Consider the following 21447-nt stretch of genomic DNA (forward strand, 5'->3'; position numbering starts at 1 on the left):
TGGTGCATCTTTCTCAGGCAAAAGTTAAGACAACTAAGTCGGAGGCGGGCCGGGACCTTCTAAGGCCCCTCCCTGAAGTTTTCCCAGAGTAAGCTGCGCGCTACCACCGTTGAGCGAACCTGTCTGGGTGGAATGGGCCTGTACGCGATCCGTAGGGCTCAAGTATAAAATGATCCCCCTGGGCCAGGAAGAGCTTTTAGTGTTGATGTGGGCTCTGTGTTGTCTGTAGAGTCTCACCCTTTATTCCTTAGACCTGTCGCTTTGTCAGTTTCCTCGTCTGTAGTTGGAGTGATGGAACGACCACCCCATAGGGCGGCTGTGAGAGTTGAGATGGAACCCTTGGGCTAGCGCTCATTTTTCCTGGCCTAGAGCCAGTACAGGGGCCTAGCCCTCCCTACACACCAACGGTCTCAAACTCTGGGGGACCAGCAGGTAAATAGAGTAACTGAAGTGGCTCAGGGTAAGAAAAACGACAGCCAGATTGCTTGAAAGTTAGAAGAGGGTGTGGGCCTGGGAGCCACGAAGGCTAGTTCCAACCACCCCCGACCCTTGGCTTGAAGACATCACCGTGCGGGGCCTCTGTATCCTCATCCATAAGATGGGGGTGATACTCGTCCTATCTCACTGGGCTGTTGTTGAAGATTAAAAAATGAGAGAATGCTTGTTTAGCGCTTAGCACGGTATAGGCCCTCGGTAAATATTATCTGTTACCTTCCAGGCTTATTGCCCACCTCTTCTCCCCGTTTGGCTTAGAGTGTTTGGAGGCGACCTCCCTCTGGGAAGCCGACAGATAAGCAGAGTCACTGTAGAAACGGACTCTGATTGATGATTCTATCTAGCATTAAAAAAAAAAAAAAAAGTTTAGATGGAAATGTTGAGTCTTTAAAGACAGGCCTCGGAGTGGTTGGCGTTTGGTGACAATTACTCTTCAAATACAGCTGATGGCTGTCCTCTCGGGCTTTTGGAGAACTTGGGGAAGTAACACCACTTGGTTACGTCAAAGATCATGGACAGTCAGTGTTAGTTATTTCTTTTCACTTCCCCAATTGTCTGTCATTCAGACTCGCTGCTTGGACGTTTTGAAGTAGTTGTGGAGAATGGGTGATTTTTTTTTTTTTAAGTTTATTTACTTATTTTGAGAGAGAGAATGCGAGCAGGGGAGGGGCAAAGAGAGGGAGAGAGAGAATCCCGAGCAGGCTCTGTGCTGTCAGCACAGAGCCCAATGGGGGGCTCAATCCCACCTGAGCCAAAATCAAGAGTCAGATGCTCAGCTGACTGAGCCACCCAGGCACCCCTAAAATTAATGATTTTAAAGTAATTCAGTGGCATTTATTACATTCACAATGTTGTGCAACTGCCACTTTTATCTACTTTCAAAACATTTTCATCAGCCAGAAAATAAACCCTGTACCCGCTAAGCCTGTACGTCATCCGCTCCCCGCCCCCCCCCACCCCCCCAATCAGCTCTGGCAACTACCAACCTGCCTCTATGAATTTGCCAATCCTGGATGCTTCATGTAAGTGAAATATGTGACCATTTGTGTCTGGCTTCTTTCACTTAGCATAATGGAGGTTCCTCCTCCTAGCATGAATATTTAATTCATTTTAATGGCTGAATAATAGTCCATTGTATGGATATACTACATTTATCCATTCAACCATTGATGGGCATTGGGGTTGCTCCCATCTTTTGGACATTGTGAATAGTGCTGCTATGAGTATGTGTATGTGTATTTGTTTGAGAATCTATTTTTAATTCTTTAGGGTATACACCTAGGAATGGAATTGCTGGGTCATATATAACTTTTTTTTTTTTTTTTTTTTTAAGCAGAGCCTGAGACAAGGATTCAGGCACACATGCTTTAATTTCTTTTAATGTTTATTTATTTGAGAGAGAGGAGTGGGGGAGTGGCAGAGAGAGGGAGACACAGAATCTGAAGCAGGCTCCAGGGTCTAAGCTGTCAGCACAGAGCCTGATGCAGGGCTCGAACCCATGAACCACGAGATCATAAGCGAAGTCGGTCATTTCATCAACTGAGCCACCCAGGCGCCACTCTATGTTGAACTTTTTGAGGAACTCCCAGACTGTTTTCCACAGTGGCTGCCCCATTTTGTATTCCCACCAACCATGTATGAGGGTTCCAATTTCTCCACATCCTCATCAACACTTGCTATTTTCTATTTTATTTGCATTATAGCCATCCTAATGGGTGTGAAGTGGAATCTCATGGTGGTTCTGATTTGCATTTCCTTGATGTTGGGCATCTTTTCAGGTGCTTCTTGGCCATTTGTATCTCTTGGGAAAATGTCTGTTCAAGTCCTTTGCCAGTTTTAAAATTGCGTTGTCTTTTTGTAGTTGAGTTACAAGAGTTATTTATATATTCTAGAGAGCAAGCAGAAGAAAGAAAAACAAAAACTTCCCCGGATTTATTTTGGGGCACTCCCTCAATGCTTTTTCAGGCATTTACAACTCTGCCTTGGCCTTCACTTCCTGTTTGTGCTGAGCCTAGAGATGAGCCAGAAAGCTTAGAGTCTTCTCCAGTCTTTTCTGAGCACTTCTGCCCTGGGCATGCACATTGCTTTCTCAATCCCCCAGGATATATGGGTGCTTCTGAATGTCCGAACTACCCAGAGAAATGCTCACCCCAGCTTTTTCTCCTAGCTTGTGGCACGCCTATTGTGAAAATCTAATAAAAGGAAACCTCCTTTAAAATGGAGTCAGGAGGGGAGCCTGGGTGGCTCAGTTGGTTAAGCGTCCAACTTAGGCTCAGGTGATGATCCCACTGTTCGTGGGTTCAAGCCCCGCATTGGGCTCTGTCTGCACTGACAGCTCGGAACCCACTTTAGATCCTCTGTCTCCCTCTCTGCTCTGCCGCCACTCATGCCCTCCCTCTCTCAAAAAGAAACAGAAAAAAACTTTTTAGATGGAATCAGGACAGAAGGGCTAATGCTCACACCCTACCACTCATTGTTCATTGCAGACCTGACAGGAAGAGAGAAACCTTGCAAATTGATAGTTTCCTACCTGATTTTACTACCTCCTGGTAACAGCCCAGCCAATGAGACACTGTCACCACTCAACCAATGAAACATCGCTACACTTCCAACTCCCAGTTTAATCCAATGGACCTCTTGTTCATAACAGCCTTCCTGACTCCCCCCTTTCCTCTATAAAAGAGTGTTCCTCTTCTTCGTTCTCCAGACCTGTCCATGCTTTTGCTTCAGCTTGCTTGTCCTTAGTTGCAACTCTGTGCTTTTCCTGAATAAACCCATTTTTACTAGTAAAACCGTTGGTTAATGTCATCCCCAGTGACAACATTTTGCCCCAGGTGGCTGTGGGTTTTCTCCTTTGCCTTACACTATTTTCCAGGAATGCATTCTGAGTTCAACAGACAAAGCGCCTTGAGTCTGTCCCACAGGTAGCCCTCAGACATGTTAGAACGGACAAACACAATACTGCCAACCTCAGAGACCCAGGTACTGGAGCCCCATACTGGGAACATGGGCTGCTGTCCTCAAGACCTCCACCATGCTGGGAAGGAGCTGAGGGCAGGGTGGGGAAAACACCACGGAGCTTTCCTCCCATGTTCAAGGTTCCTTTTCATTTTGATTCAGTGTTCACTTGGTTGGCATAAACCTTTGGCTGTTTTCCAAAGTTCAGATAAAGTTGATTGTGACTGTGTTTGCTCAGTTTGTCAAAGCTTCTGCGCAGGGACGGGCCCTCGGAGCTACCAACTCCGCAACTTCTGCCGACACCTGGGGCCTGAATGGGTGACTCTTGTGTCCTTCGACTGAGCAAAAACTCTCCCCTGTCCAAGTACTTAACAAATATTTGCTGAGTGCCTACACTGTGAATAAAACAGACTCTGTCCATGTCCTCATGAAGCTGCCATCCCAGTGTAGGAGCCAGCTCAAACAAGCTCAGCACTCAGACGCCTTCAGGTAGTTACAGGCGTTAAAGAGTAAATGCTAGGTGGTAGATGGATGGCTCATTTCACCTGGGTGGAGTCAGGGAAGGCTTCTCGGAGGAGGTGGCACTGAATCTCAGATTTGAAGTCAAAGGGAGAGGAGGCAAGTGGAGAGAACAAGAACAGTGCCCTGAGGTGGGAAGGTACTCCGAGGGCTCAAGGGGCAGCAAGGAAGTGGAGTGGAGGGAGGGGAGTAGTCAGAAAAGTGATGGGAGCAGCTGTGCAGGCCACATATATAGGGTCCCTCTTCCCTTGTAGCACTGGCCCCGTAGTCAGCCTGGGGCTCTTACAACCATAGGGAGTTTGCAAACTAGCTTCTGGAGGCTATGGATCCCCCGAAATTATAACCAAAAGATTCTGAGAGTGTGTGCTGGGCAGTCTTTGTGTCCCCCACCCCCACCCCCACCCCAGGGCCGTTCTCCACCCTTTCCTGGCCTGCTCTGGAGGCTGATCTCTACACACCGGGTCAACTTAGCTGCCTTTCCCTCTCACGTCCAGTTGGGGTTGGCTCTGGCAGGAGATCTGAGGGCCGGAGGAGAGGAAGGTGTAGGTGTACATATTCTGGCTCCCACCCTGTTGGTCTGCATGCTTCTACCAAAGCCCACGACTCCAGCCCTCTCCAAGTTCCACAACTACCTTCCTCCCTAGCAACTTCAGGCCTGAGCTGGTAACAGCTTCCTGACCCTGGAGAGTCAGCCTCCCTTGCTGATTTCCCTTCACTCTGCCCATGACTCCTCAGTTGTACCTCTTATGGCTGCTATCTGTGACTAATACAGGTAAGTGTGTCTGTTTTTCTGAATTCAGAATTCTAGGTTATAGATTCGTGCACCACGTTAAATGCTCCCAGGATGGAGTCCTTAACATTCATCCAAGGACTTTAACATATATTATTCCCTTCACCTAGAGTGTCCTTCCCTTGTCTCCTTCTCAGGCTTTTGCAGTCAGATAACACCTCCTCCCAGAAGCCCTCCCTGAACCTGCTGAAGCCAGGTTAGGAGCGCCCCCTTGGTGATTGCCTCCATTATAGCACTTCCTCAACTGGACTCTCATTGTCTGCTTGTCTGACTCTCTAACCAAACTCTGAGCATCCTGAGGGCAGGAGATTTTTTTTATTCCTCATGGTGTCCCTGGAACTTAGCAAAGTTCTGAGCCCTTGATGAAACACACTAAACAACTGGTAGAATAGATAAGACAGGAATCTCTCTTAACTCTGTTTCCTACACGCCCAGGATAGAGCAATAAAAATAGACTAAATGAATATTTTTTGGCTTTCAGGTCAGACAATCAAGAAATAATTGTGGTTCAGGGGTACCTGGGTGGCTCAGTCAGTTAAGTGTCCAACTTTGGCTTAGGTCATGATCTCACAGTTCATGAGTTCAAGCCCCACATAGGGCTCTGCACTGACAGCTCAGAGCCTGGAAGCTGCTTCATATTCTGTGTCTCCCTCGCTCTCTGCCCCTCCCCCACTCACACTCTGTCTCTCTGTCTCTCTGTCTCTCCAAAATAAATAAACATAGAGAAAGAAAGAAAGAGGAGAAAGAAAGAAAGAAAGAAAGAAAGAAAGAAAGAAAGAAAGAAAGAAAGAAAGAAAGAAAAAGGAGAAAGAAAGAAAGAAAGAGAAAAAGAAAGAAAGAAAAAAAAAGAAAGAAAGAAAGAAAAGAAAGAGAAAGAAGAAAAAGAAAGAGTGAGTTGTGGTTTACTGTGTGCCACGCACTGGGGTAAGCATTGTGAAACCACAAGAGGCACCACAGACCCATCCCTGCACCATGGAAGGAAGAGAGGAAGGAAGAGAGCTGGATGAATTCAATAAATTCAAGCATGTTTTGTAAACCACCATAACCTAATTTAATGGATATTTACAGAATATTATACCAAAACCCTGCAGAATGTACTTTCATTTCAAGTGCATATAGAATGTAGATTGAGATATGCTGGGCCATTAAACAAAGAATCAATAAATATCAAGGGACTGAAATTATATGGAGTGTGTCCTCTGACCACAAAGGAATTAAATTAAAAATCACTAACAGTAAGCTATCTCAAATGTTTGGAAGTTGACACATTTCTAAATAATGTGTGGGCCATAGAAAAAATTCACAAGTGAAATAAAATATTTCTACTTAAGCACAATATGTCAGAGTGTTTGGGATGCAGTTAAAGCAGTACATAGAGGGAAATATATAGCTTTAAACGCTTATACACGAAGATAAAGTTTTAAAATCAATGTTCTAAACTTCCATCTTAAGAACCTGTGAAAAGAAGAGCCAATGAAACACAAGGTAAATAGAAGAAAGAAAAATAAAAAGACAAAAAGCAATGAAATCAAAAACAGAAAATAGAGAAAAAACAATGAAGCCCAAAGCTAATACTTTGAAAAGATTAATAGAACTGATTAACCCCTAGCAAGACTAATCAAGAAAAAAAGAGAAACAGCACATTACCATTGAAAGAAGGAACATCACTACAGACCCTACAGACATTAAAAGTGTAATAAGGGAATACAAACAGTCATACGGATAAGTTCTACAACTTAGATGAAATAGACAAATTCCTTGAAAATATAACATGCCAAGTTTAATAAAAGAACATCACAATGCACTGTAGTATAATTCAGCAAGGAAATTTTTCTAAGTCCAGAGAGATCTGGAAAGATTTCTCAGAAGTGATATTTAAGCTGAGACCTGAAATAGAAGTGGAATTTTACCGGGTTTCCCACCTCCCCCCAGACAATTTATTAATTTTTTCAAGTTTATTTATTCTTGAGAGAGAGACTGTGAGAGGGGGAGGGGCAGAGAGAGAGGGAGATACAGAATCCAAAGCAGGCTCCAGGCTCTGAGTTGTCAGCACAGAGCCTGAAGCGGGACCCGAACCCACGAACCACGAGATCATGATCTGAGCCAAAGTCAGACACTTAACCGACTGAGCCACCCAGGTGCCCCAGAATTTTACCAAGTTAATAGAATTGTGTCCCAGGAAGGAGAGACAGCATGTACAAAGGTCCTGACATTGGAATGAGTTTTGTGTATCCAAATAGAAAAGTCCACAGTAATGACCCTTTTTGTTGTTCAGTGAACATATGCTTACATCCTTCCCTGGGGTAAACCTCCAGGTAGACCCGCTTGACCTGAACAGAAATGTTTAGAGAGACCAAAGCAAACTTACTGGTAAGACAGACATTTGGAAGTTTCTGGGCTGGAAACAGGAGGCAATTTATTCTGTAAACTGTAACACTTCCTCATTTTGGAGCCAGGGTTCCCTCTCACCTGGCTGGTGACGAGCCTGTGGCCTCAAACTGGGAGCACTCACGTCTCTAGGCATTGCACTTCATACCATGAGTTCCTTGGATCTAATACCTGCTACTCTTAGCCCCATTCTCCAGAGCAGTGAACTGAGACCTCAAAGAAGGACCACATCTTGCCTGAGGTCACAGAGACCAAACACTAACCACTGTGCTTTACCAACTTCCCCCAAATATACATTTCAGCTTTGGAACTGGTTGGGCTGAGGTTTGTGTTTTGGGCATAGGTTTCCCAAATAGCCCATGGTCCTTGCCCTTCCTCTTCAGGAGGAGAAAACACACACACGTACACACACACACACACACACACACACACACACACACCTCTGACCGTCTTAGCCATTTGTCCCTCCTCCCATCTCTGCAGAACAGTGGCCACCAAGGTGCAGAGCAGTGCCAGGATCTGATGTGCATCCGTGGAAGGGGCGGGGAGAAGAGAGAGTCCCTTTCAGTAGCCAACTGTGTGTGTGCAACTTCCTGCCAGTGAGGAAACATTCGTTCAAATCAGCCCTGGTTCTCCTTTCCCTGCTCTGGCCTCACAGGAGGAGTTGGCAGTGAGCTGTGGGCTGCACTGGCCTCAGCCAGACTTCCTGGCCAAGCTCAGGAGGAGAGATGCCCTGGACTGTCCTGTTCTTTGCAGCCGGTGAGCCTGATGTCCCCTGTGCCACCCCCGCCCCGCTCCCGCCACCCTTGCCCACCTGACTCTGCTCTGGGGGCAGGAAGCCGCACAGGGCTGCCTTCTCCAGGTGCCGGAGGAGGCTGAGCCCTGACAGAGCTGCCCCAGGGCTTTGGAAACACCCCAGGAGCATGGCTTTCTCTTAACGGGCTCCTCATCAACCCCCGCCCCCCATCAAGGATATCAGAAATCCCACCCCACCGGGGACAGCAGTGCCCACGCCCCATGACTCAGCCCCACTTGGTTTCTACAGGCTACTACCTCCATGGCTGGGGCACCAAGAGGATCCGCTGGGGGGTGGGGGAGTAGCTGGGCAAAGGTCCGGAGACTGGACAATGTAGATCTCACTTGAGCTAGACACTCTGCTCAGGAGCCTGGGGGCAGCTGGGGAGACACTGGTCCCTCCTACAGGAAACTGTACCCCGAAAACCCCGATTCCTCACCACAGCCTGGGAAACAGGAGAAACCCTCTGCCTTCTGTTCCTCCTGTTCTTTCCCCCGTTCATCCCCTCCAGCCACCCTGGCTTCTCAGAGAACCCCACACCTTTTCCATTGTCCCAGCATGTGCCTGTGTTCCTCCCTCTGCCTGGAATGCTCTCCCCCAGCTCTTCCTGTGTCACCTCTTCAAGGAAGCCCTCCATGGCTGCTCCAACCAAGGCAGCCTTCCCATTATCCTGTCTGGGGCGCGCACAGTGTTTCTTGCATCTTTGAGAACATCAGCCCCCCCCCGAGGCAGGCATGTCCAGCTGTCTATGTCGTTCGCTTTCGCCGCTCTGTCCCCGGCCCCTGAAACAGGGCCTGACATACAGTGAGTGTCGTTGATCGAAGCGCCGAGGGTATAATTGCATTGCTATGCGGGAACCACTGCTGTCATAATAAAATGACTCAGCAACAGTGACCGTCCCCCCCAACCAGGTGCTAGTACCCAAGCCCCTGAACACAGCAGCGGAGTGGGATGACTAGCCTCAGGTAGTAAATACAAACCAAGGCCCAGAGCAGGTCAGCCACTTGCCCAAGGCCACGGAGCCAGATGGGCCTCTGCTCTCACCACTCACCCTGTGTCCGTTTTTTCTGCATTCCAGGCTCCTTGGCCATCCCAGCACCATCCATCCTGCTGGTGCCCCCACACCCCAGCAGCCAAGAGGACCCCATCCACATCGCCTGTGTAGCCCCCGGGGGCTTCCCAGGGGCAAATTTCACGCTGTACCGCGGCAGGCAGGTGGTACAGCTCCTGCAGGCCCCCGCGGACCAGCTGAGGGTCACCTTCAACTTGACCGGCGGAGGCAGGGAGGCTCCGGGGGGCACGTTTCACTGCCAGTACGAGGTTCTAGGTGAACAGCCACAGCTGTCCGACCTCAGTGACACTGTGAGTGTCTCCTTCCCAGGTAAGGCCCTCCAACGGGCCCCTCACTGCCTGGGGCTCCATTCTCTCACCGCTGAGCCTTTGCTTATGCTGTTCCCTCTGCCTCATGGGACAAGCCAGGCCTCCGGCTTGCCAGCGCTCACCCACCTTTCCTTGGTCAGTCCTCAGTCATCCCACGCGATGCGTCCTGCCATTCTCCCCATGTTGCAGATGGGGAAACTGAGGCATCAGAGATGGGGGGGGCTCACCCAAGTCACACGGCTAGCGGGCAGCAGAGCTGGGGTTCCGTTGGCTCCGATATCTAGGCGTTAACACCTCCACACTCTGCTTCACCCTCCCCTCCTGGCCACATAACATTTTTGAGCACCTTCAGAGCACCAGGCGCTGGCAAAACAAAATCCCTACCCTCTCACAGCTGACATCCCGAGGGGATGCAAACAGACGATAACCAAGGAGTCCAATATATAGTCAGTGTGCCAGCAGGAGACAAATAAAGTGGCAGGGATGAAATACAGCCTGGTAAGGGGTGTCATTTTATTTTACTTTATTTTATTTTTATTAGAGAGAGAGGGAGTGTGTGTATGCATGAGTAGGGGAGGGGCAGAGCGAAGGGGAGAGAGAGAGAGAGAGAGAGAGAATGAGAGAATCCCAAGCAGGCTCCACGTTCAGCACAGAGCCTGATGCAGGGCTCGAACCCACGACCCTGGGATCATGACCTGAGTGGAAATCAAGAGATGGACACTCAAGCAAAGGAGCCACCCAGGTGCCCCAAGGGTGTCATTTTAAATACAGAGAGCGGCCAAGGAAAGCCTCTCTGAGGACCTGAATGAGGGGTCAGCCATGTGGGTAGCTGGGGCAAAAGGGTCCCAGCCAGTGGGAGCAGACTGTGCAAAGGCCCTGAGGCCGGAACACGCCTGGTGTGATTGAGGAACACAGAGGCCCTCTGTAGGGCTGAAGCATGGCGGGCGAAGAGGAAAGTCGGGGGACAAGAGAGCAGGGAGGTGGCGAGGAAGATCATGCTACACCTTTGGCTGCATTAAGGACTTTGGCTTTTCGTCTCAGTGAGACAGAAGCCCTGGGAAGGCTGATATTTTTCTGTGGTCTTTTCAGGACAGGGGGCTGGGTGTGGGCTCCGGATCAAGGATGGAGCAGGAGGGAGGGAGGAGCCTCCAGGTAAAGCCTTTGCATCACCATCAATCAGAACATTCCAGCTGCAAAGAGAACTTTGTTGCTAGCAGAGGCCCCCACTTAAAAGAGAACTTTGTTGCCTCCAGAAGGCCTAGTCACTGAGGTGACAGAACAGTCTGGGCCTTTGAGCTCCACTATCAAAGGCCCTCTTCTCTCACCTTGAGCCTGTGGTCTCAGAGTGGGGAGGTGACAACATCCCTCCTGCCCCAAATGAATGAATGAACAAGGACTAACAGTGTGAGAATACCAAGCATGTGTCTCTCCTTCCCCTTCCTGGCTTAGCTCCTGATCTCCATGAGGATCAGGTCATCTCCTCCTGTCTCCCCTGAGAGATCTCCTCTCTCCAGGGAGGGGCAGCCAAATCCCTTTCAGAGAAGTAAACTCTGAAGCTGGGGCTTCATGCTTTTGTGGCTGATTTCTGCATGGACCTCAGGGTCCACCATGGGGCTGGGGGTGGATGCCATCTGACCCCCTGGTACCCAGCTGAAGCCAGCAGGACCCTCAGGCTGCAAGTCACTGGAAACTTGACTCAAACCGGTTTCAGAAACAAAAGAGAATGTGCTGGTTTGGTGAGCTGAAGTCGGTATGCAGTTTTGGCTTCAGGCATGGCTGGATCCAGGTGCTCATAAAGAAGTCAGGAATCAAGTGCCACCTCTCCGTTCAGCTTTCTCCTATATCTTATTCTTAGGCAGGACCTCTCCTTCATGGTGTCAAAATGTGCCTAGAGGATCCAGATGTATATCCTACCAGCTTTGTAATTCTGGCCAAAAGAGTAACCCTCTCTTCCCAGTAGCCTAGCCAAAGTCTCAGAATTAGCTCTCATTAGCTCAGCTTTGGCCACATGCCCATCCCCGAACTAATCACCATGGCTGGGGGTGGGGGAATATGCTAATTCACCAGCACGGAGGTTTGCTAGATCCCCAGTCCAGCTACACCAGCGTCAAATGGTTGGGCAGGACGGTGGGGGGAGGGCTGGATCCCCACATGTAATCTGGAGAAATGACAGGTGTCCCACCTTCACCCCCGCGACCCCGTGACCTGCCCCCTCTCTCTTTTTCTCGTGTTCCTCTAGTGCCCGCTTGGATACTGGCACTCTCCTTGAGTCTGGCTGGAGTTCTCCTTCTCCTTGCTGGGCTGGTGACCATTGCCGTGGTGGTCAGGAGAGGTAAGAGCAGGCAGAGAAAGCATGGCCCACCAGCTGCCAGCGTGCAACCCCTGAACATGTAAATGTTCCCATTTCTTAGAAGTATGGAGGCACACGGCCGGGGAGGTCTCACTCCAAAACTTAGCCATGAAGAATCCTCCAGAATGCAATGCAATGTTGGGGGGGGGGGGCAGGGGAAATTGACACACACACACACACACACACACACACACATTAAAGTTCACTTATTTATTTTGAGAGAGAGAAAGAGTGGGAGTGGGCGGCAAGGAGGGGCAGAGAAAGGGGGAGAGAGAGAATCCCCAGCAGGCTCCATGCTGTCAGCGCAGAGCCCGATGCGAGGCCCAATCTCGCAAATGGTGGGATCATGACCTGAGCTGAAATCAAGAGCTGGTCTCTTAACGGACCGAGCCACCCAGGGGTCCCGATAGATATATTTCAATTATAAAATACATATAACATAAAGTTTAACATCTTAACCCTTTATAAGTGTGCACTTCAGCAACATCAAGGACACTCACTTTGTTATGAGACCATCACCGAGGTCCAACTCCCGAACTTCGTCATCTGCCCAAACTGCAACTCTGTCGTTCCCTTTAAACACTAACTCTCCTTTCCTCCTCCCTTAGCTCCTGTCAAGCCCTGAGACTGACATTTAACACAACAACAACAACAACAACAATTTTACACGCTTGTTTGAAGTTTTTACCCGCACACATTACTTATGTCAGGGGCGGGGGGTTGCTGTAACTCTCCTGTTGAGGGGCACGTTGACAGAGGAGAAAGCAAGTTTGGGTCACAAACGTATGAGGGGGCCTTGGGATTCTTGTGTGTGTGTGTGTGTGTGTGTGTGTGTGTGTGTGTGTGTTTGCAAGCAGGATGCAACCATGACCAAAATCTAATAAATGCTTGTGTGTTTTTTTTGTCCCCAGTGAAAGTAAAAAAAATGCAGAAGAAAAGGTGAGACCATCATCTCTGGAGACCTTCAGAGGGTGGTTTGGGGGAAATGCATACCAAAGGGTTGGGGGGGTGGGTATAGTGCAGAAATTCCTGTGGGGTGTTAAGGACTCTGAGGCATGGCTGGGTTCTGGGGACAGAAGGGGACTTCCCTGGCTGGGTAGGAGCCCCATTCCACACAGCGCCCTCTGGTGGGAGGGCCGCTTAATAGGAACGGGCGCCATTTACAAAGTACGTGGGGTATGCAGGGCCCTCCGCTAGGACACTGCAGCTAGAGCCCGCAATAGCTCCCAGCCGCAGAGGAAGCTGGCTTTTTTTTTTTTTAAGTTTATTTATTAATTTTGAGAGAGCACGCACACGCGCACATGTGAGCTGGGGAGGGGCAGAAGGAGAGGGAGAGAGAGAATCCCAAGCAGGCTCCGCACTGTCAGTGCACAGCCAGACATAGGGCCCGAACTCATGAACCACGAGATCATGACCCGAGCTGAGGTGGTGCTCAACGGACTGAGCCAGCCAGGTGCCCCCAAATAGCCCCATTTTATAGACAAGGAGACTGAGGCTCAGGACTGAGACTGGGTCACACAGGGAGCAAGTGGCTGAGACTTCCTCACATCCCTTAACCAGTGCTGGGGGAGGGGAGTGGCACCCCCTGGGGCTCTGCTGTGCCCAACTTGCAACCTGTAGGCAGTGGCCCTGGTTCCTGGGCTTTCAGGATGTCCCAACTGGCCCCAGCCTTAGTTTCTCCTCTCTGAGAGAGGGGTGCCCCCTCCCCGCCCCGGCTGCCTAGTGGCATAGAGCTAGCGGCAGCCCCAGGGATCGAATCCCGACTTCACCTGGCGGTGGGGCTCCTACAAGAGAATTTCCATCTGAGGGGACTTAGGGAGGATGCAAAGGAAGGTGTGGAGCGAAGGCCAAGTGTGGAGCCAGGGGCTTCCGGGAACAAGCCTCACTCCCTCCCAAATCCCTTTGCAGAGAGCGAGAATCCTGCTGGGCCCAGATCAACTTCGCCACCACAGGTCTGTACCTTCTTACCCCGATCTCCTGCTGGGTCAGGGTCACCCCTTCAAAGCTCTATCAGACCTCATTACTTGCTCCTGAACCTCTTCCGCGGCTGCTCACTTCCCTTAGGGTCAAGAACACACCCTCCCCTGCCCGCACCACCCCCCCCCCCCCCCCCCCCCCAGGTTCCAACCTTCTCTCTTTGCCTCGTCCTCATTCTGTGGTCGTCCTGACCTCTGCCTACAACATACTTCCTCCCTCCGGTCTTAAAGGCCACCTTCTCCGGGAAGCCCTCCCTGACTCCTAGACAGGGTCTGGGCTGTCTACTTACATTGCCTCCAGCACCCTATGATTCTTCTTACCCCTCAGGAAAAACACAGGTAATCACTGCCTGCTGTGTATGTAATACTCGCCTCCACCGCTGGACGCTCCGTTCCACGGGGGACGGACGGCGTCTGTCCACCGGGGCATGCTGGGCGCTTTGACCATGCCTGGCACTGCCCTTAAATGGAGCCCCCCTTGTGACCCAGAACGTGTCATTCCGAAGGCTTCCACCAGGGGGCGAGAGGCAGCCAGTTTGTGCTCTGCGAGGCTCAGGAAGGGCTCCCTCGCGGAGAAATTCCATCCGCTACTTCTTTCACTCGCCAGCACATTTATTGAGCCCCTACTAGGTGCTAACGTTGGGGGGGGGGGCGTCCCTCAATGACCAAGACAGACGACCTTTGCCCACAAGCCCATACTCCAGTGGGAAAACAGTCGATGGCATGTGGGACCCTGTCTGGGGTGAGGAGGGTGGTCCCGGGCGTGGGGAAATGAGTTGTAAGCAGAGACCCGCAGGTTCAGAGTAGCTGGGTGAAGGGCAGGCGATTGGAGGAGCCCCCGGGGCGGGGGAGGAGCTGAGAGGTGCTCTGTAAAGTGGGAGTCGAGAGGAGAAACCCATTTATCAGAGGGCAGCGAGGGGCCCCTGGGGGAGGGCTCCAAGCGGAAAAAGGGCCCGTTCAGTTTGCGGCTGGGAATGGTTCACGCTGCGGAATGGGCTGGAAGGGACCAAGGCATGCTGGGAGGCGGATCCCAAGCCCTTCATCTCGGTGGACTTGAGGCCTGTGTTCTTAGGGGGAGGGCCCCCGGAGGGCGGTGAGCAGGGATTTTAAACTGGCCCCTGGTTTTCCTTTCTCTTTCTATTTTAGATATGACCTTTGACAATTCCCTGTTTGCCATCTCTACGGTAAGTCATTTCATTTCTTGGTTCTGGTTTTCTGCTGACCGTCCTAACCTTAGGAAGGCCTCCGCCAGGCCGGGTCGACTAGATGTCTCGGAGCTTCAGGGGTCCTGGGAAAAGCCTAGAATCACTGAGCAGGGTTTTGTTTGTGAGCCAAGAGTTGGCTCTGATAAATCCCAGGGGATTGCAGGCAGCCACGTCCAGGCCTTGTGGGACAAAGGGCAGGATTCCCCCGGGCTGGAGCACTGGGACGAGAACGGCACAAGGCTTCCAATTCTTCAGCGCTTCCTAATTTCTATGGGCGGAGATAGACGATGCCACGCGGGGTAAGAGTGAGAGGGAAGCTCACTTCTCACTTAGATAGGAGCCCCAGGAAGCCTCAGAGACCGGCGACAAGCAGGGGGTAGCTATGGAAGATTGCTTCGGGCTCCGGACACGTGGTTGGCACGGTCCAGGATAACTGGAGTGGAGCCAAGTGAGGAGTCGAGGGGCGCCCCGCGGAGAACTTTGACTTTTTGCCCCAAAGTGAGGTGGGAGCCATGGAGGGTTCAGAGCAGAAGGAGGTGACCGAGACAGGTGCTCACAGGCGCCTTCTGGCGGCTGCAGGGAGGACAGACTTGGGGGGTGTGGACGCGCCGGAACGCGGAGGGGTGCGGGGATGCAGGTGGGGGGCGGGGACCAGAGAGAGGCGACTGTGCTGGTCCAGACAAGCTAAGTGGTAGGTGGCTTGGTCCCGCGTGCTGGCAGCAGAGGTGGGAGAAGCGCACAGATACAGGGCGGTAGATTCAGGGGACAGGAATTCAGGGGGCAGGAAACACGGCGCTGACTTCGGATGGGATGGTGGGCGGAGGGAGCAGGAGGAGGGAGGCGTGGGGGAGTCCTGAGGCGCAGTAGGTTTGGAGGGACGAGAGACAGGCTAGGCCACCGGGCGATGCCCAAGGGCAGACGGAGACGGGACTCTGGAGTTCCGGAGAGAGGAGCGTGGACATTTCAGCTGGCCCCCCCAGTCACAGGCGGCAGTCGCTGGTGTTCGAATGTGACAAGGAAAGGGAAGGGCCAGTTCAGCCCCGGTCTCAGCTCCCGGAGCAGCTCCTGTGCTGTTAAGAAACAGCCGGCAGCCAGGGAAGTTCTAAAACTTTCTGGGAGAAGCCACGTGGCTCAAGGCACCATCCTGGTGATTTTTCCTTTTTCCTTTTATAAAAAAAAGACATTTACATGGCGCCTGGGTGGCTCAGCCAGTTAAGCGTCCGACTTGCAGCTCAGGTCATGATCTCACGGGTCACGGGTTCGAGCCCCGCGTCGGGCTCTGTGCTGAACAGCTCGGAGCCCTGGAGCCTGCTTCAGCTTCTGTGCCTCCCTCTCTCTGTGCCCCTCCCCTGCTTGTGCTCTGTCTCTCTTTCTCAAAAATAATAAACAAATTAAATAAAAAGACATTTACAATGAAACAAGTGGAAACAGATGAAGACAAGGAGAAAAGTTTAAAAAGTATCTTAGTCCTGGGGCGCCTGGCTGGCTCAGTGGAGTGGGCCAAGCGTCTGATTTCATGATGTCAACTGCTCACGAGTTCCAGCCATGCTTGGGGCTCTCCGCTGTCCTTCCAGGACCGGCTTCAGATCCTCCCTCTCCCTCATTCTGCCCCTCCCCCGTCTCAAAACTAACTAAACACTAAAAACATAAAAATGTTTTAAAAATAAATAAATAGTATCTTAGACTGGCTGGCTCAGTAGTGCATGTGACTGTTGATTTCAGGGCTGTGAATTCAAGCCCCACATGGGGTGTGCAGCCTACTTAAAAAAAAAATAAAAAGAAAAGAAAAAGTATTTTAGTTCTTGTGACTCTATAGGTTGTTTTTTTTTTTTTTAATTAAAATTGGGGGGGGGGCGGTGACTGGGTGGCTCAGTCAGTTAAGTGTCTGATTCGATTGCAGCTCAGGTCATGATCTCACCGTTCATGAGTTTGAGCCCCGAGTTGGGCTCCGGGATGGTAGTGTGGAGCCTGTTTGGGATTCTCTCTCTTGCAAAACAAATAATCTTAAAAAATGGGGGGCTTGGCTCAGTCGGTTAGGGTTCTACCTTCGGCTCAGGTCATGATCTCACAGCTTGTGAGTTTGAGCCCCTTGTCGGGCTCTGTGTTGACAGCTCGGAGCCTGGAGCCTGTTTCAGATTCTGTGTCTCCCTCTCTCTCTGCCCCTCCCCCACTTGTGCTCTGTCTCTCTGGGTCTCTCAGAAATAAATAAATGTAAAAAAAAAAAAAAAAAAACACATTAGAAAAAAATTGGGGCGTGCACCTGCCTGGCTCAGTCAGCACAGCATGTGATTCTTAATCTCAGGGTCGTGAGTTCAAGCCCCACACGGGGCATGGAGCCTACTTTAAAAATACATATTTTTAAATCATGAAATTTATCCATATGTCAAAATTATATATATAGTAAAGTATCCTTCTGTTACTAACCCCTGCCCACCCACTGGTCTCCTCCACACATACAGGTAACCACCATTAGTCGCTTCTTTGTGTACATGTAAGGAAAGGTGAAAATGGGCCATTTACATCCTCACCCTTTCTCTTTCTTTTCTTTTCTTTTTTTTAAGTTTATTTATTTTGGGACAGAAAGAGAGAGTATGAGCAGGGGAGGGACAGAGAGAGAGAGAGAGAGAGAGAGGGAGACACAGAATCCAAAGCAGGCTCCAGGCTCTGAGCCATCAGCACAGAGCCCGATGCGGGACTCGAACCCATGAACCGTGAGATCACGCCCTGAGCCGAAGTTGGACACCTAACCGCCTGAGCCACCCAGGTGCCCCGATTTTAACCATTTTTAAATGTTATTTATTTTGAGAGAGAGGGAGAGAAAGGGGGAGGGGCAGAGGGAGAGGGAGACAGAAGATCTGGAGCAGGCTCTGAGCTGACAGCAGAGAGCCCGATGCAGGGCTTGAACCCGTGAACTGTGAGATCATGACCTGAACTGAGGTTGGAAGCTTGACAGACTGAGCAACTCAGGCACCCCGTACCGTGTTAACCATTTTTTAAGTGTCCAGTTCAGTGGCATTAAGTACATTCATTGTGTGCAGCCCTCCCCACTGTCCATCTCCAGGACTTTGTCTTGCAAAAGTGAAACGCCCCCCCCCCCCCACTGTACACTAATTTCTCATTCTTAACAAATCCCAGCCCCCAGCAGCCACCACTCTGCTTTCTGTCTCTGTGGGTTTCCGTATCCTGGACACTTTATGTAGAAATGATGCCATATAGTGTTCATCCTGTTGTGTCTGGCTTATTTCACTGAGCACAATGCCTTCAAGTTTCATTCACGTTGTAACATGTGTCAGAATTGTATTCTTGTTAAAGGCTGAATAATATTCCATTGCATATATATAGCACATTTTGTTTCTTTGTTCATCTGTTGAGGGACACTTGGGTTGTTTCCGCCTTTTGGCTACTGTGAATTGTGCTGCTATGAACATGGGTGTGCAAATATCGGTTTGAGTCCCTGATTTCAATTCTAGTTTCTTTCGGAAGCATGAGAAGCTGTGCTGTTGGCTGCAATAAAAATAAAGCAGCTAACAGTTCTCCAGCCAGCTTGTATTGGGTTACCATACCGAAGGGTTAATGTTCACTTTATAATACCCTATGAAGTGGAGTTCACATTTTTTCCCCAAATGTTGATTTTTGAGAGAGAGAGAGAGAGAGAGAGAGAGAGAGAGAGAGAGAGAGACAAAGTGGGGGAGGGGCAGAGGGAGGGGGAGACAGAGGATCCAAAGCAGGCTCTGCACTGACAGCAGAGAGCCCAATGCAGGGCTGGAACTCACGAACCATGTGATTATGATCTGAGCCAAGTTCGAACGCTTAACTGACTAAGCCACCCAGGTGTCCCAGGAGTTGACATTTTAAAAAAATGTTTATTTATTTATTTATTTATTTATTTATTTATTTATTGACAGAGAGAGAGAGAGAGAGAGAGAGAGAGAGAGAGAGTGAGCACAAGCCAGGGAGGGACATAGAGAGAGAGGGAGATACAGAATCAGAAGCAGGCTCCAGGCTCTGAGCTGTCAGTGCAGACAGACATGGGGCTCAAACCCACAAACCACAAGATCATGACCTGAGCCAAAGTCAGACGCTCAACTGACTGAGCCACCCAGGCGCCCCTGACATTTTTTTTTTTTTTAATAGACAAGAACATTGAAGCTAATTATGGGCCTTAATGGGGTCATCCAGCTAGGCAGGTGCAGGACTGGGATGGAACCCCAGCCAGCTCTCACCTACCAAGTTTGGTTTTAGTAAGTTCATCTATTCTTTTTTTTTTTTTTTTAATTTGTATGTTTATTGATTTATTTAGAGAGAGACAGAGACTGCGTGAGTGGGGGAGAGGCAGCGAGAGAGGGAGAGAATCCCAAGCAGGTTCTGCGCTGCCAGCACAGAGCCCAATGCGGGGCTCAAACCCATGAACCGTGAGATCATGACCTGAGCCGAAGCCAAGAGTCAGCCCCAGTTCATCTCTTCTTGGCTGGCATTTGGGGCAGGAGCCTCCCAGGCGGAGGAAAGGACAGACTTCTGAGGAAGGTTTTGTGGGAGCCCAGGCAGGAGGGGAGGAGATGACGGTAACAGTTTTGTTCACTTAACAGTTGGTACTTGCCACGTGCCAGGCACTCTGTCTCTTTAATCCCTTTATGTTTTGTAGCAACTCTAGGAGGGGTGTAGGAGCGTTTTTCCCATTGCGTAGAAGGAAAAAGTGAGGCACAGAGGGGTCAGGTTCCTCCACTGACGTCAGACTTCTAGGCCAGGGCGGAGCTGGGGTTTGAACCCAGGCTGTCCCATTCCCTACCCAGCCTACAGGAAGTCAGGAGGACAGAAGGCAGGATCTGGGTCCTAAAGCTGTGGGTGTGTGCGAGGGTGGGGGTGTGTGAAATGGGACCTGAGGAACTGGGGGAGTCTCAGTCTCAGAATGTAGGGAGACCCGAGATCCAGAAACCCCAAATCACACTCTTCTCTGTTTTTCCTCCATGGACAAAGAAAATGAATCCAGAAGATCCAGCCACGCTGGATGCTTGCTCGGGCTCCGTCGAGACACCTGGCAACTCCGGGCCCCGGAAAAGGCCCACTTCCACATCTTCCTTGCCCGAGCCCCCCGAATTCAGCACTTTCCGGGCCTGCCAGTGAGGCTGAGGATCGGGGGCCCCTCTGTGTCTGTGCACTCTCCATTCAGCCCCCTCTCTTGAGGGCCTGAGGTCGCTCTAGCTACTTTGGGGTTTCTGGCTGCTGCTTTCTCAGGGAATTGAATAGAGGAGACCAAGAGAATCCTTGGCCTTGGGACCTTCCTCGACAGAGGAGCAGGAGTGACAGAGGGGTCGCCCACATTGTCCTGGAAGCTGGACAGAAAGTGGGAGCGCTCTTTGGATTCTACCCAGGAAGGAGATGTTAGGATCCCTGTGGCTCTCAGCTGGGCCATAAGAGGTCTGAATTCTCTGCACACCCTTTCAGTTTCCTCCTCCTCCTGCGGCGTCTGACTCGACCAGCCCAACTGGGTTTTTGGAGCATAGGGTACCTGGGGGTATGTTCTGTATGTCTGTCCTACTGGCATGCCTAAGTTATTCATTATAACACGTGTTGAGCTGTTCCCAAAGTCTCTGTGGAGTGTAATCCTTCAAGCCCGGGATCTCTGGGTCTAATCACTGGATGCCTAGCGGGAGGGGAGCAGTACCCAAATGCATCAGGCTGTCAAGGTATATGGTGAGGCCCCTGGGGGTACAGGAAGGGGCCAGTGTCATGCGGGGTCTTTGCTAAAGTCCTTGCGTTGGTGAGTACAGGGAGTGGAATGATGGGGGCATTGATGAGGAGGTCCAGAGAACTGTGGGAGCTGCAGAAGGTGAGAAAGCCACCACAAGCCTTTTGGGACCCTCCAGAAGAGAATGGAGCCCTGGAGCAAGGGGGGTCTTGGAAGATAGATGTGCGTGCGTGTGCGTTTGTGTTGTGTGTGTCCCTGTGAAAAGGGGCACTTGATCCTGCTTTGCTGGATTCGTTGGCTAGTCAGCGCTGGGGGGAAGGGAGGGGCTTAAGGGAGGGACCCAGAAGGAGGGATTCAAGAATTTTTTGTGGGGGAAGAGATGGCCAAGGATGGAGGAGGAGGGTGCTAGGGGAAGCGGGCGACGATGGGGAAGAGACTGCTGGGAGAAGGGACCTTTCCGCAGATTCAGGATGAGGGCGGAAGCGGAGTCCCACCTCAAACTGATTTTCCCTTCTGGAAAGCGGGTGGGGGGGTGGGGCCACAGGCTGGGGGGCGTGCCCAGGAGCCTGGCCCCGCCCCTGCTCCGGCCCTCCTTGTGAGCGGAGAGCCTCACAAAGCCACATCCGGGGTGGGGGGGAGCAGGACCGGTATAGGGGAGGGGCCTCGTCGTACCGGCACCCCGCCCCCCGCGTGCCTCCTCACAAAGCCGGGCTGGGCCAGGGGGCGGAGCTCGGCCGCAGAGGCGTGTCGTAGCGGAAGGGCGTCAGACCCTCCTCCACCGTTCGCCGCTGGGGAGCCGCCTCACAAAGCGCGGCCGTTTGCGCGGGGCGGGGCCAAGGGCGTGTCCACACGGCCGAACACCGCCCCCCCCCCCGGGGCGCGCCCCTGTCTCCGCCCCGCCCCG

The 21447-nt window shown here is 51.2% G+C and overlaps 1 protein-coding gene across 4 annotated transcripts; it reads left to right on the top strand.

The window, feature by feature from the left end:
- Positions 1 to 110: 110 nt before the first annotated feature.
- Positions 111 to 20441, top strand: CA2H19orf38 (chromosome A2 C19orf38 homolog). Of its 4 annotated transcripts, XM_042978177.1 has the most exons (9): positions 111 to 432; positions 4617 to 4744; positions 7809 to 7909; positions 9025 to 9327; positions 11566 to 11658; positions 12588 to 12615; positions 13585 to 13628; positions 14799 to 14836; positions 19832 to 20441. In XM_042978177.1, the coding sequence occupies exons 3-9, from the start codon at positions 7879 to 7881 to the stop codon at positions 19976 to 19978; spliced, it is 684 nt and encodes a 227-aa protein (XP_042834111.1). In that variant the 5' UTR covers positions 111 to 432; positions 4617 to 4744; positions 7809 to 7878; the 3' UTR covers positions 19979 to 20441. The 4 variants fall into 4 exon arrangements, with proteins under 4 accessions (XP_042834111.1, XP_042834112.1, XP_042834113.1 ...); XM_042978178.1 differs by lacking the exon at positions 4617 to 4744; XM_042978179.1 differs by lacking the exons at positions 111 to 432; positions 4617 to 4744 and adding an exon at positions 18992 to 19098 and having other exon boundaries at positions 7634 to 7909; positions 19832 to 19919.
- The last annotated feature ends 1006 nt before the right edge of the window (positions 20442 to 21447 follow it).

Source organism: Panthera tigris, chromosome A2, assembly GCF_018350195.1.
Source record: "Panthera tigris isolate Pti1 chromosome A2, P.tigris_Pti1_mat1.1, whole genome shotgun sequence".
NCBI classification, from domain to species: domain Eukaryota; kingdom Metazoa; phylum Chordata; class Mammalia; order Carnivora; family Felidae; genus Panthera; species Panthera tigris.